Raw genomic sequence first — 15,238 nt, forward strand, 5'->3', positions numbered from 1 at the left:
CCTCTAGTTACATCCACATCATTGCAAATGGAAAGATTTCATTTTTGATGGTTGTGTAATATTCCATTATATATATATCAATCACATCTTCTTTATCCATTCATCTGTGATGGACATTTTGCATCTTGGCTCTTTCCATAGTTTGGCTATTGTGGACATTGCTGCTATAAATATTGGGGTGCAGGTGCCCCTTTGGATCACTACATTTATATCTTTGGGGTACCCAGTAGTGCAATTGCTGGGTTGGAGGGTAGCTCTATTTTCAACTTTTTGAGGAACCTCCATACTGTTTTCCAGAGTGGCTGCACCAGATTCCATTCCCACCAACAGTGTAGGAGGGTTCCCCTTTCTCTGCATCCTTGCCAACATCTGTCATTCCCTGACTTGTTAATTTTAGCCATTCTGACTGATGTGAGGTGATATCTCATTGTGGTTTTGATTTGTATTTCCCTGTTGCTGAGTGATGTTGAGCATTTTTTCATATGTCTGTTGGCCATTTGGATGTCTTCTTTGGAGAAATATCTGTTCATGTCTTCTGCCCATTTCTTGATTGGATTCTTTGTTCTTTGGGTGTTGAGTTTGATAAGTTAAAATGACAAAAATCTTTCCATTTGCAACAAATGTGGTTGGAACTAGAGGGTATTATGCTAAGTGGAATAAGTCAGTCAGAGAAAGACAAATATCTTATGATTTCACTCATATGTGGAATTTAAGAAACAAAACAGATGAACTTAGGGGAAGGGTAGGAAAGATAAAATAAGATGAAATCAGAAAGGGAAATAAACCATAAGAGACTCTTAAACAAACTGAGGCTTGCTGGAGGGGTGTGGGTGGGAGAATGAGCTAACTGGGTGATGGGCATTAAGAAAGGCACTTGATGTAATGAGCACTAGGTGTTACATGCAACTGATGAATTACTAAATTCTACTTCTGAAACTAATAATACACTATATGTTAATTAATTGAATTTAAATTAAAAAATAAAATAAATTTAAAAAAATTTTAATGTAGGTCTTTGACCCATTTTGAACTAATTTTTGTGTGTTGTGTGAGGTAGGGTTCCAGCTTCCTTCTTTTGTGTGTGGATAGCCAGATGTGCCAGGACCATTTGTTAGAGAGACTTTTATTTTTCCACTGAAAGGTTTTGACACCAGTTGTTGGAAATTAATTAACCATAGATGTATGGGCTTGTTTCTGGACTTTCAATTCTATCTTACTGATCTGTATGACTATCCTTATGCCAGTGCCCTCCTGTTCTGATTACTGTAGGTTAGTAGTCAGTTTTGAAATTAGGAAGTTAAGTACTCCAATTTTTTTTCATCTTCAAGATATTATTTGGGTATATGCAATGCCCTGTGGATTTTAGGATGAGCTTTTCCATTTCTGCAAAAAATTAAATAACTAAAATTGCTTTGGAATCCTGATAAGGATTGCACTGAATCTGTACATCTCTGCAGGGACCATTGCCATCATAACAATATTGATTCTCCCATCCATGAATACAGTTTTCTGTGTACAAGTCTTGAGCATCCTTGGATAAAATTATTCCTTATATTTTATTGACTATTTTGACATCTATGTTCATAAGAGATTGGTCTATAGTTTGTTTTTTTTTTCTTGTGAAATCTTTATCTGGTTTTGTTTACAGGGTAATGGTGGCCTCATAGAATTATTTAGGTAGTATTCCTTTCTATATTATTTTACATTATTTTATTTTATTTAATGGAGAAGTTTACAAAGGATTAGTCTTTTAAATGGATGATAGAATTCAGCAACAACTCCATCTGGTGTGGGCTTTTCGTTTGGGGAAGCTTTTGATAAACGATTCAATGTCTTTACCTATTGCAAGTCTGTCCTGATTTTCTGTTTCTTCGAAAGTCAGTTTTACTAATGATTTACTATATATTGGCTAATTGAACTTAATTTTTAAAAAAGTCAGTTTCAGTAGTTTGTGACTGTTTAGGAATTTCCTCGTTTCATCTAACCTACTGTTGAATAATTGCTTATAATATTCTCTTATAACCCTTGATAAATTCAAATTATATACATATATAAAATTATTATGTATACCAAATATGTGCAATATTGTTATTATGTGTGCCAAATAATACTATTATTAATATATAATATATAGATCTAGAACATGCATATGTTATATGCATATATTATATTATGTGTGCATTCTATAAATTATATAATATATAATATTCAGTATTATATATTATATATGGCTTTTGTATAAATTTATATTATATGTAAAGTATTATATTATAGATTTAAGTAATGTATAAAATATTTTATACATACATCATATATACACACATAAAATGGTATTATACCAACCACTACAGCCACAAATACTAATCTAACTCCCTTATACAACTCTGACATCTTATAGACCTGTCCCTGAAGGTGCGGGAGCAAGGAGATAGAAATGTCATCTTGAGTCAGAGTCAGGTGAAGATGCTGCTGAACTGGGATGTGGTGCACGAATCTGATGACTCAGGTACTGGCTGAGATGGGAGGAAGGTCACAAGATGCCCAAGGATGTGACAGATGGGGAACTGAAGATTAAAGGGAAAGGGGGGGTTTAGTGGAGCCACAGAGTCTCTCTGAGGAGGAAGGGGCCCTGTGGGAACCCCAAGGTATCAACATTGGCCTCTTCCTGCAGGTGCTTCTGTGGTGGGCCTTGTCTCCACACCGGGGATGGGCAAGTTGCTGGCTGAGGCCCGCCTGGTCCTGGAGCCTGAGAGGCAGGCAGTTCCGCATGGGGCACACAAGGGCGTGCTGCGAGGAGTCTCCTCTGTCCTGCTCTCACACGTCATCTCTGCCTTTATGAGCAACAGGGACACCCAGAACCTCAGCTCCCCTATCACCTTCATCTTTTCCCACCATGTGAGTGCTGGTGAGATGGGACTGTGGGTGTGGAAGGAGCCTGGGTCTTGGGCACAGCCTCGCTGCTCAGCTCAGTCTTGATTGAGGTTCTTGGGGGCTCCCCCATGGCTGCATCATTCCCCAAAGAAAGCCTTTTGCGAGCCAGCTTTGGATAAGCATTTCTGAGCACTGGAACAACCAGCTTCCACCTACACTCTGTTTCTACAGTCAGTGACCCGTGGGCCAATGCAAAAGGTGTTCTGCGTCTTCTGGGATCACACTCCGGATGGATATGGTCATTGGTCCACCACAGGCTGCAGGATGGTGGCCACTGGAGACACCAGCACCACCTGCCAGTGCACCCACCTCAGCAGCTTTGCAGTCCTCGTGGCCCACTACAATGTGCAGGTGAGAGCCCTGTGAAAGGCTGGATTCCATGCTTATTGCTCTGTAATATATTTCCCCACATGTAGGGGCTTTAAAAAAAAAAAACAGAAATTTATATCTTGTGGTTTCTTTGGGTCAGCTCGGGTATGGTGGTGCTGAGTTGCTGTTCTGGGTCTTACAAGCCTGAAATCAGCCAGATCTGCATTCTCTTCTGCAGCTCAGTTTCCTCCTGTGAGCTCCCTGGTTGCTGGCAGGATTCATTTCCTTGCAGTCATAGGACTGGGGTTCCACTTTCTAGCTAGCTGTGAGCAGGGAACCTTGCTCAGCGAACTAGGGGCTGCCTGCATTCCTTCTCTAGCAGCCCTCACACAGTGTGTCAGCATTTCTATCCAGAGGCCAGCTGGAGGAGCTCCCTCATTGCAAACGCTCTCACACTTTGAATCATTTTCTCCAAGATCCCAGAGCTTTTAAAGCTAACTTGATTAGGCCAGGCCCACCCACAAAAGACTCCCTCTCTTAAAGACTAGGATCTGAATTCCATCTGCAAAATCCCTTCAGAGCAGCACCTAAAATGGCATTTAACTGAGAATCCAGAAGAAAGTGTGTGTACACCTATTATTGACAAATTAGATTTCTGCTTAACACAGGGGTCTTCAGGACAGGAAGGCTGTAGAAAGTGGCTCTCAGGGACTGTAGAAAGGAAGATTTGGTGGTGGCAGAGGTCAAAGGGGCCAAGAAAGCCAGTGAGTACAGGTGGGTTAAGAACTATGTTTGCCTGTTCCACTGGCTAGGTGAGCTGGTTACTTCCTCTGGATCACCACATCAAAGACTTACTTAGGTGATTTGTAAAGTAAAATAAACCCTTGTGAGTTCCTGAGCTCTGTCTTAAGTAAGGACTCTCTTACCCCTCAATTCTTCCAAGGTCTGGGTTAATCAGTTCAGATTTCCATTCTAGCACTCTGAACCTGGAGGAATTTGCCAAATAACATAACAAATTTACCTGCATCCTTCTTTCCTGATTTGGCTACAGCAAAAATAAAAATAAAATAAAAATTTTTTAAATAGAAGATTTTTAAATTACCCCAAAGTAGGAAAATGTGACTGTGATGTCCTTTTTGCTTCTTTTTGCTGGATCCCAGGAGGAGGATCCCATGCTGGCTGTGATCACCTACTTGGGGCTGGGCCTCTCTCTCCTGTGCCTCCTCCTGGCAGCCCTCACCTTCCTGCTGTGCAAAACCATCCAGAACACCAGCACCTCGATCCACCTGCAGCTCTCAATCTGCCTCTTCCTGGCCCACCTGCTCTTCCTCACGGCCATCAACCGGACCGAGATCAAGGTACTGACACTGCCACAGAGGAGCCCCTGCCCTGTCCCAGGGGTGCTCAGTTCATGGAGCCATGCTGCACTTATACCTTAATGAAATGGCGTCGGGTCCAGGGAGGTTGGAGGGGTAGGTAGCCTATTTCACATTGACTAATGAATGGAGGACATTAGGAGACAAACCCTCTCCTGACAACTCGACCATATACATGAGAGTTCTCTTCAATGGCAAAGTATGGGAAAGGTCCTGGGGCCACCCTCCTCCCTGACAGTCCCTCCTGGTGACACCTTTCTCCTCCCCCAGGTGCTGTGCGCCATCATTGCGGGTGCCCTACACTATCTCTACCTGGCGTCCTTCACCTGGATGCTGCTGGAGGGTCTGAATCTCTTCCTCACTGCACGCAACCTGACGGTGGTCATCTACTCCAGCGTGAGCAGGGTCATGAAGAAGCTCATGTTCCCCGTGGGCTATGGAGTCCCGGCTATAATTGTGGCCATTTCTGCTGCATCCAGGCCTCACCTTTATGGAACACCCACCCGGTAAATGCAATTTCCCACTGTCCTTATCTTCTCCAGCATGACTATGGCCATCATAGAACCAATAGTTATTTAATTCCACCAGATCAGATAGGCAGAGAAAAGGTCAGTGACCACTCCAAGGACATCTACCCGGTGGAAGATTGTATTCATTGAAGTAATTGTTTTTAAGTCATTAAGATATAATTGGGTTTTTTTAAATTTCATTATGTTATGTTAGTCACCATACAATACATCATTAGTTCTTGATGTAGTGATCCATGATCCATTGTTTTCGTATAACACCCAGTGCTCCATGCCGTACATGCCCTCCTTAATACCCATCACCGGGCCAACCATTCCCCCCTCCCCCCTCGCCTCTAAAACCCTGTTTGTTTCTCAGGTCCATAGTCTCTCATGGTTCATCTCTCCCTCCAATTCCCCACCACCACCATTTTTCCCTTCCTTCTCCTAATGTCCTCCATGTTATTCCTTATGTTCCACAAATAAGTGAAACCATATGATAATTGACTTTCTCTGCTTGACTTATTTCACTTAGCATAATCTCCTCCAGTCCCATCCATGTTGATGCAAAAGTTGGGTATTCATCTTTTCTGATGGCTGAGTAATATTCCATTGTATAAATGGACCACATCTTCTTCATTCATCTGTTGAAGGGCATCTCTGCTCTTTCCACAGTTTGGCTATTGTGGACATTGCTGCTCTGAACATTGGGGTGCATATGGCCCTTCTTTTCACTACATCTGTGTCTTTGGGGTAAATACCCAGGAGTGCAATTGCTGGGTCATAGGGTAGCTCTATTTTTAAATTTTTGAGGAACCTCCACACTGTTTCCCAAAGTGGCTGTACCAACTTGCATTCCCACCAACAGTGTAAGAGGGTTCCCCTTTCTCCACAACCTCTCCAACATTTGTTGTTTCTTTCCCTGTCCATTTTTGCTGTTCTAACTGGTGTAAGGTGGTATCTCAGTGTGGTTTTGATTTGGATTTCCCTGATGGCTAATGATGATGAACATTTTTTCATGTGTCTGTTAGCCATTTGTATGTCTTCTTTGGAGAAGTGTCTGTTCATCTCTTCTGCCCACTTTTTGACTTGATTATTTGTTTTTTTGGGTGTTGAGTTTGAGAAGTTCTTTATAGATTTTGGATACCAGCCCTTTGTCTGTAGTGTCACTTGCAAATATCATCTCCCATTCTGTGGGTTGCCTCTTTGTTTTGTTGACTGTTTCCTTTGCTGTGCAGAAGCTTTTTATCTTGATGAAGTCCCAAAAGTTCATTTTTGCTTTTGTTTCACTAGCTTTTGGAGATGTATCTTGAAAGAAGTTGCTGTGGCCGATGTCCAAGAGGTTACTGCCTATGTTCTCCTCTAGGATTTGGATGGATTCCTGTCTCACATTGAGGTCTTTCATCCACTTTGAGTTTATCTTTGTGAATGGTGTTAGAGAATGGTTGAGTTTCATTCTTCTGCATGTGGCTGTCCAATTTTCCCAGCACCATTTATTGAAGAGACTGTCTTTTTTCCATTGCATGTTTTTTCCTGCTTTGTCAAAGATTATTTGACCATAGAGTTGAGGGTCCATATCTGGGTTCTCTATTCTGTTTCATTGGTCTATATGTCTGTTTTTGTGCCAGTACCGTGCTGTCTTGGTGATCACAGCTTTGTAATATAGCTTGAAATCGGGCAACGTGATGCCCCCAGCTTTGTTTTCCTTTTTCAATATTTCCTTGGCGATTTGGGGTCTTTTCTGATTCCATACAAATTTTAGGATTGTTTGTTCCAGCACTTTGAAAAATGTCATTGGAATTTTGATCAGGATGGCACTGAAGGTATAGATTGCTCTGGGTAGCATAGACATTTTAACAATGTTTATTCTTCTGATCCATGAGCATGGAATATTTTTCCATCTTTTTGTGTCTTCTTCAATTTCTTTCATGAGTGTTTTGTATTTCCTAGAGTATAGATCCTTTACCTCTTTGGTTAGGTTTATTCCGAGGTATCTTATGGTTTTTGGTGCTATTGTAAATGGAATCGTTTCTTTAATTTCTCTTTCTACAGTTACATTGCTAGTGTATAGGAAAGCAACTGATTTCTGTGCATTGATTTTGTATCCTGCCACATTATTGAATTGCTGGATGAGTTCTAGTAATTTGGGGGTGGAGTCTTTTGGGTTTTCCACATAGAGTATCATGTCATCTGCGAAAAGAGAGAGTTTGACTTGTTCTTTGCCAATTTGAATACCTTTTATTTCTTTTCGTTGTCTGATTGCTGTTGCTAGGACTTCTAGTACTATGTTGAACAACAGTGGTGAGAATGGGCATCCTTGACGTGTTCCTGATCTTAAGGAAAAGGCTCTCAGCTTTTCCCCATTGAGGATGATATTCGCTGTGGGTTTTTTAAATGTTAATTATAATGTATGTTAATAATTATCTACTTAAATAATAAAGTGCATTATGTTAATAACTATACACTAATATTGATGATGTTTAATAATTACAAATTAATCTAGTTAAGATAAATGAGGTTACTTCTTAATATTTTAGATTTAATTATTTTAAATATTAAGTGTATATTATGTTAATAACTATATTGTATTAGTGACTATAGTCCGTAATATAAATAGCATCATATGTATTAGCAAATATATATTAATATAGTATTCATTGCATCAATTGAGGGGACAGTTTTAAATCTTCCAGAAAGCAAAACTGAAATGAATAGATGGCATTAATTTGTGTAAACTCTTTCTCTATCCTAATTTTAAAAGAAACAAAGGGTCATTTGGATGACAAAATAACTGTAACCACAGCTAAGATTTAGAAATCACTTCTGATGTACAATCACTGTTCTAAATATTTTTCACGTGTCAGCTCAAATCATCCCCCCAACAACCTGTGCAGTAGAAACTAGTATTGGGCCATATTACAGATGAGGAACAAGGAGATTAACTAACGTGGCCAAGGTCACACAGCTGGTTGGTGGCAGAGCGGGGGTCACTTCCAGTCTGGCGCTCACACCATACGCCTATCCTGATGACATGAGTTACTCAGCTGCAACAGGGAGCCCTGGCCAGCTGGCCTCCCTAAGGAGTTGAGCATAAAGGTCAATGAACTTTGTCCATAAAGGGCCAGATAATCAATATTTCCAACTTTCTTGGTCTTATGGTCTCTGCCGCAACTACTCAGCTCTGTCCTCAGAGCACAAACAGAGCCACAGACAATTTGGGAGGGAATGAGTGTGTGTTCCAGTAAAACCCACTTATAAGAGCAGGCGGCAGCCTCCTGCTTTGCCAATGCCTACCTTCGAAGTTTCCCTTTGATGCTTCCTGCTGGGTCCTTCTGACCTTCTCCCCAGTCCTGACACCTCCCACCTCACTCACAGCTCCCCTCCGTGGAGATAAAGTCCATCTCTATCATTGCTCTCAGTGCGGCCTTGAGATGCCTGACCTGTGAGTGTGTGAATACCTGTGTCCTCATGAGGAATAAGTTATGTAATGCACGTGAGCCTTACTGCTGGGGCAGGCTCACTGTTTTGTTTCATTTGGGTTTTTTCACTCACTTCTTGGATGGTCCAAAACTTTCACCTGTCTACACCCACTCATCACTCATTATTTCAGCTTAAACACAATTCAGTTCTTTCAGGGAAACCCTTCCCAATTATCTGGATCTCCTATACCCTGGATTAGGTTATGGATCCAGCTACATATCCTCAAAGCTCCTCATACTTGGTCATAAAATTCATCATCTTGACTTTGTCTATTGTCTAATTGTTGATCCACCAACTTCATCTGTGTCTCCCTGAGGACAGAGACCACTCTACCCTAATCCCAACTGGGTCTTCAGAGCCAAGCACAGATCCTGACACAGAGGAGACACTCAATACTTATCCAAAAAAAACCCATAAATTAATTTACTGATCAATACTGTTATTTTCTTTTTAAAAATTATATTTATTTCTGCCAGCATATCTGGGGGCCAAGACATAGAAGAGCTTTTTGAAAGGAACTTATCTTTTTTTTAAAGACCACTTGAGTAAGGTGTGATTGACATGTAAAATACCATATGTAATTAATGTACAAAACCTGATGAGTTTGGGGCTAATACCCATGAAACCACTGCCACCATCAAAGGCATATACAAAGTTGTAGTTCTGCAAAATAAATAAGTTTAGGAGATCTATATTACATAGTGCATATAGCTAACAATAGTGTATTCTATACTTAAAATTTACTAGGAGGGTATGTTAAATGTTTTAACAAAAAAAATGATAATAATGATGAAGGCAGAAGGAAACATTAGGAGGGGAGGGGTATGTTTATTTATCAGTCCTTTGTCTATGAAAGCCAATATTTTCTTGAATCTCTTCCCATCTCTCTCTAAGATGCTGGCTCCACACAGACAAAGGATTCATATGGACCTTCCTTGGCCCTATCTGCACAATTTTCTCCGTGAGTAATGGATGACATCAGAGCAACCCGCCTGCCCAGCTGAGGGTTATTCAAAGACCAGGTATATCAGGAGGGTGACAGGCAGGGTGAGCAGTCATTCCAGTTGGCCCAGGACTGATGAGGGGCTCCCAGGAGGTGGAAATTCCCATTGTAAAACCAGGACTAAGGTGTTTCCTGAGACATGGTACTTTCAGTGCTAACATTTGTAATTCCCATGCACTGAATTGAAGTGGTTACCAATGTTACAGGGCAAACATGGGCCTGAGTTACTGGGTGTTTGGTTTGCTTTTCTAGGACTGTTACAAAACACAAAAGCTTCTTCCCTGCCAGGTTAGGAGCTGGATGAGCTAGGACGAAGGTTTGCCAGATGTGGAGTGTAGTTAATATACCTGTGGGTTTTCTGCAGATTAATTTGGCTTTCTTTCTGATGACCTTCTGGATTGTGAAAACCAAGCTCTCTTCCATCAACAGAGATGTGTCCTCCCTCCAGAACACAAGGTGAGGATGGGTCACAGGTGCACACCACCCCCTACACAGAACATTATCCTCACGCCTCCAAGGCTCTAGTGTCCCTTCACAGTGCTCCTGGGGGGCCTGGAAGAGAGAGGTGCAGCCACCCTCCTTGGCAGCCAGCTCAGATTCTGTGGTTTGCTGCTGACACCCATGCCAAAAACATTCCACCCATGAACAACCCCAACAACAAACTTCTTCAGCTGCAGAGAGAATGGGCTTCATTCTGATAAGCAGGGATTGCTACCATGGCCCTATGAAAAAGGTCCTGAGAACATTCACATACTTATAACACACTCAGGAAATCACACAACAGTTTCCGGAACCAGCATACCCCATCATGCCCATGCCTTCATGCATGCTCTGCCCTCTGCCTTCCCCTTCCCTTGCACCTGATGAACTCAGCTTCAACATCCACATATCACATCATCTAACAGTTTGGGGATGTCCTCTGCTTTCCTCAACTTTGCACAGAATTAATGGCCTCTATTCTGGGCAAAGCATGCCTGGTTCAGTTCATGGAGAGGGTGAGGAAAGGAACAGCCCTGGATGGAAAGAAGTACCTCACTTCGCAAATGTTATAAGTGATCATTTTGTTCTTGTCTTTCCACTAGACTTTAAGGTCTGTAAAAACAGAAGTCTTGTCTTTGTTGTTTTGAATGCCCTAGCCCCAGCCTAGAGCCCGGTGCACAGAATATTCTCAGTAATGTCAGTTGAACAAATTCGGGATCTTCATGAAACATCATGATCTTTTTGAAACTCACATTCTCAAGTGTCACCATTATCCTCAGTCCTAGTCAAAATCCCATCCTGGACCCAAATAATGTTTCTCTTTAGGGAACCATTGACAATAAAGATCAAAGTTGATCACAACTCAGTCAGAAGCATCTATGGAGTGGACATGAAACTAGCCCTGATTGTGTTGCTCTGGGTGCATCATGACCTCCTTTCTCCTCCTACCCAGGATGCTGACATTTAAAGCCACAGCTCAGCTGCTCATCTTGGGCTGCACATGGTGCCTGGGCATCCTGCAGGTGGGTCCAGCTGCCCATGTCATGGCTTACCTCTTCACCATCATCAACAGCCTGCAGGGCGTCTTCATCTTCCTGGTGTACTGCCTCCTCAGCCAACAGGTACCACTGCCTGACTTCCACCCGGTCCTCCTACCATCCTTATCCCTTCAGTAAGCTGACCCAAGCATGCTTTGCCTCTGCAGGTCCGAGAACAATACAAGAAATGGTTCAAAGGGGTCAGGAAAACCAAAGCCGAGTCTGAGAAGTATACTCTCTCAAGTGGGACCATGTCTGATGCCTCCAAACACAGTGTGGTAAGATTATGCAGTGCTCCCAGAGCACTTCACTAACCAGTCCTCTTGAGAAGCTCGTAACTATCTCATTGAACAACCTGGGTATATAGCAGTTGATGCCCTAGGATGGCTCACCCTTGGTTTTCACCTGAACTCACCTGAAGGCACTTCCCTGTCTTGAAAGGAGGTCTTCCTATACTTTCACTCACTTTCTATGCTCTCATTGACCCTTGCATATGACTGTCCTCTTTCTCCACAATTGTAGAGCACCCACTTTGTGTGACATGGGTGCAACCCCTTTTTAATTGTATTTAGGGACAAGATACAAAATACTCATAAGCAGAGAACGATGCTGTGATCAACCAAGTAATCAGGAATAATGATCTGTAGCACTGATGCACAAGCTGCACAGTCACCACACATCCTTTATCCCTAGTCATTCCATGCCATCCCTGTATATGATGAACAATAAATACGTGTATATATAGTCATAAAAGGAAAGTAAAATAAGTATTAAGTTGGATTGGAGACTTTTCAAAGTCTGCAATCATTCCTAGTATTTCCAAATACACAAACACTGCAAAACCTCACTAGAGAATCACAGAAGGCAGAGGAGAGATTCTGGCAATGTGAATTGTAGCTAGCATTTGTATGTTCAGGTTTACAAAACCTTTCTCTTCTTAGGCTTCTCTTGACAATATTTTGTACTTTTCTGTGTACACATCTTGCACCTTCTAACACAAAATCATGTTTGCACCTTCCTTCTTAGGAGAATTATAATGAAGAGCTAAACCTGACGAACTTGTCTCTTAGGAAATGAAGAAAACACTCTCTGTCATCCTTTGGGCTAAGAGTATTAAAAAATGCTTTTTCATGTTTATTACAAATAACTCTTCTTGGCACCGCTGTGGGAGAAAGTAAGCAGTAAATGTTTGACATTCAGTTGCTGGAGACTTTTGGTTTTCTGGTGCATACAACATTCTCATCTCACTCCCAGTATAATCAGGAGCTATGACCCAATACCCCAGTAGAAGCCTCGTCTACAAAAATTCTTCCTCAGGTTGATGATACATAACAAGGAAAACCAGCCTCAAAGGACTTTCCTAAAATAGCATCAGAGAGGAAAGTAATATTCACATACCTGCATGTGGTATAAACAACAAATCACAGTTTCTCAAGACTTTCCTTGTTTTATTAGTATTAGTATAGTATTAAAGTATTACATCCCAGAAAACATTTTGGTTATAGGCAAAGTAGACCAGTTGGTCTTCATACATATATACATGCCTCAACTTCTTCACTCTCCATTTCTAAAGACTTACTAATTTATTCATTTCAAAAATATGTACTGGGGGGTGTCTGGGTGGCTCAGATGGTTAAGCATCTGCCTTCGGCTCAGGTCATGATCCCAGGGTCCTGGGATCGAGTCCCACATTGGGCTCCCTGGTCCTTGGGGGCCTGCTTCTCCCTCTGCTTCTCTCTCTCTCTCTATCTCTCATGAATAAATAAATAAAATCTTTAAAAAAAATACAAAAATATGTACTGGGAACAGATCAAGAAGATCCAATTCCTGATTTCACAGAATTTAAAAGTGGGGGGGAAGTTTCATCAGAGTAAAATCAGAGCTATGGGACTAGAGTTTCTGCATCTTTATGTTTTATAAGTTGAGTTGTGGAAAAAGGTGTATATGGCTACTGCACATTTTGTGAGATGTATCTATAGATAACATTATTTCACCCTCATGCAGTCTAAGCAAGATCTAAATCCAGAGCAGTTACACCTACAAGAAACTCCCTGAGGGCTCCCTCTGACCAATTCTGTATCAATTTGAACATCAAGGAAAATGACTGTACATGATTATAATGTTTTAAATAAACATATCCATGAGTCCATACTGATACTTTAAAAGATCATCTAATAGATGTAGAAAATACAACAGAATTAGAAGAGCATGATTCTTTTAATATCCCATAAATGGCCACTACGAGCACTGAGTAAAAAGCTTTGGAGAACAGGCTGGGACCACAGTGCCAAAGAATCACCTCACAGACTACCAATTAATTACAAGGGACAAAGTATACATTTGCAACATGGAGATCTGACAGCCACCATCTGAAACTAATGATGAAATTTAATATCATCAGTGGTGGGCAAACTGACTTTATGTATCTCCTGATATGTCATGAAATTACAACATCCCATTTTTAGTAAATAAAGAATTATTAACAAATCAGTCTAACTGAAATCTAATCCAATCTTTAGGCTGTGGGTTGGCAAAGTATAGCATGCAGTCCAAATCCAGGGATTTTCCTGTTTTTGTTAATAAAGTTTTATTGGAACACAACCGCACCCATTCATCGATGGATTACCTATGGCTGCTTTCATGCTACAATGTCAGAGTTGAGTTGTGACAGAAGCTGTAAGGCCACAAAGCCAAAAATGTTTGCTACCTGGCCCTTTATAGAAGAAGCTTGCTGATATCTGTCCTTTTAGACCTAACTATCAATATTATGAAATACAGGGACAAAACAATTTAAATGACATCATGAGGAAACCATCAGGAAATCCTGAACATGGGCATTCAACAAGACAATTGGCCTGCCCTCGTCTAAAATATCATTTTTAAAGGTGACTAGAGCACTGGGTGTTATACACAAACAATGAATCATGGAACACTACATCAAACACTAATGATGTACTGTATGGTGACTAACATAACATAATAAAATTTAGAAAAAATAAAAGTGACTAGAGGCTGCTCTGAATTAAAAGAAATGAAAGTGACATAACAAACAAATTCAGTGTCAATTTTAGTGGGACTCTTGTTCAGATACAAAACTATCCATGACATTTTGGAGGCAATTAGGATAATTTGAATATGTATCAGACATTGAAAGTAGTTATGAAATTGTTGCTAATTTTCTTGGGTATAATGATAGTATTGTGGTTATGCAGAGAACATTCCTTGAATTCTCAAATATTTGTCGAGAAAGTATTGAAGGATGAAGTGTCATGATGTCTACCACGTATTATCATATGTTTTAGCAAGAAAATTTAATCCATGTGTGGAAATAAGTTGAGAAAGGTGTTTTAATGTGGCACTATGTTAACAATTGTTGACTCCTGATGGAGAGTATATGAGTGTTTATTGTATCATTTTTCCAAATTCTCAATGTTTAAAATGGTAAATAAAAGGTGTCAGAAAAATAGATAAATATATTAATTAGTTATTAATTCATTAAAGATATATACTCTCATAAATTCCTAGATGTCCAGATAAAATGCTTTTCCCTCTGCACAAAACTAACTTTGTGAATGGATCTTTTTTTTAAGATTCTATTTATTTATTAGAGAGAGAGAAAGCCCACAAGCCGGGGGGGGAGGGTGTGCAGAGGGAGAGGGACAAGCAGAATCTGCACTGAGCTCAGAGCCTTATTCAGGGTTTGATCCCACAACCCCTCAGATCATGACCTGAACTGAAATCAAGAGTCGGCGACTTATGATGTAATGTATGGTGATTAACATAACATAATAAAAAAAAAAGTCGTCCACTTAATCAACTGAGCCACCCAGGTCCCCCATGAATGGATCTTTTCTAAAGCCATGAATTTGCATGACTAATGGTGACGGATTTCAAATCAAAAATTAAAAATAAAACAAAGTTACAATATATGTTAAGAAAAAAAAAGAAGAAGAAGGTAGCAGGAGGGGAAGAATGAAGCAGGGGAAATCGGAGGGGTAGACGAACCATGAGAGACAATGGACTCTGAAAAACAAACTGAGGGTTCTGGGGGGGGGTGGGAGGATGGGTTAGCCTGGTAATGGGTATTGAGGAGGGCACATTCTGCATGGAGCACTG

General features: G+C 40.8%; 1 protein-coding gene across 1 annotated transcript in view; it reads left to right on the forward strand.

Annotated features, from left to right (window-relative positions):
• The window catches only part of LOC110583588 (adhesion G protein-coupled receptor E2-like), a 33,320-nt gene extending 21,871 nt beyond the window's left edge, over positions 1–11,449 (forward strand). The window contains 10 exon segments of the mRNA XM_044913002.1: positions 2,399–2,506; positions 2,672–2,895; positions 3,103–3,282; positions 4,401–4,598; positions 4,887–5,122; positions 9,497–9,563; positions 9,970–10,061; positions 11,038–11,206; positions 11,290–11,406; positions 11,408–11,449. Of these exon segments, the coding sequence (XP_044768937.1) occupies positions 2,399–2,506; positions 2,672–2,895; positions 3,103–3,282; positions 4,401–4,598; positions 4,887–5,122; positions 9,497–9,563; positions 9,970–10,061; positions 11,038–11,206; positions 11,290–11,406; positions 11,408–11,449 (1,433 nt within the window).
• The last annotated feature ends 3,789 nt before the right edge of the window (positions 11,450–15,238 follow it).

Source organism: Neomonachus schauinslandi, chromosome 1, assembly GCF_002201575.2.
Source record: "Neomonachus schauinslandi chromosome 1, ASM220157v2, whole genome shotgun sequence".
NCBI lineage: Eukaryota > Metazoa > Chordata > Mammalia > Carnivora > Phocidae > Neomonachus > Neomonachus schauinslandi.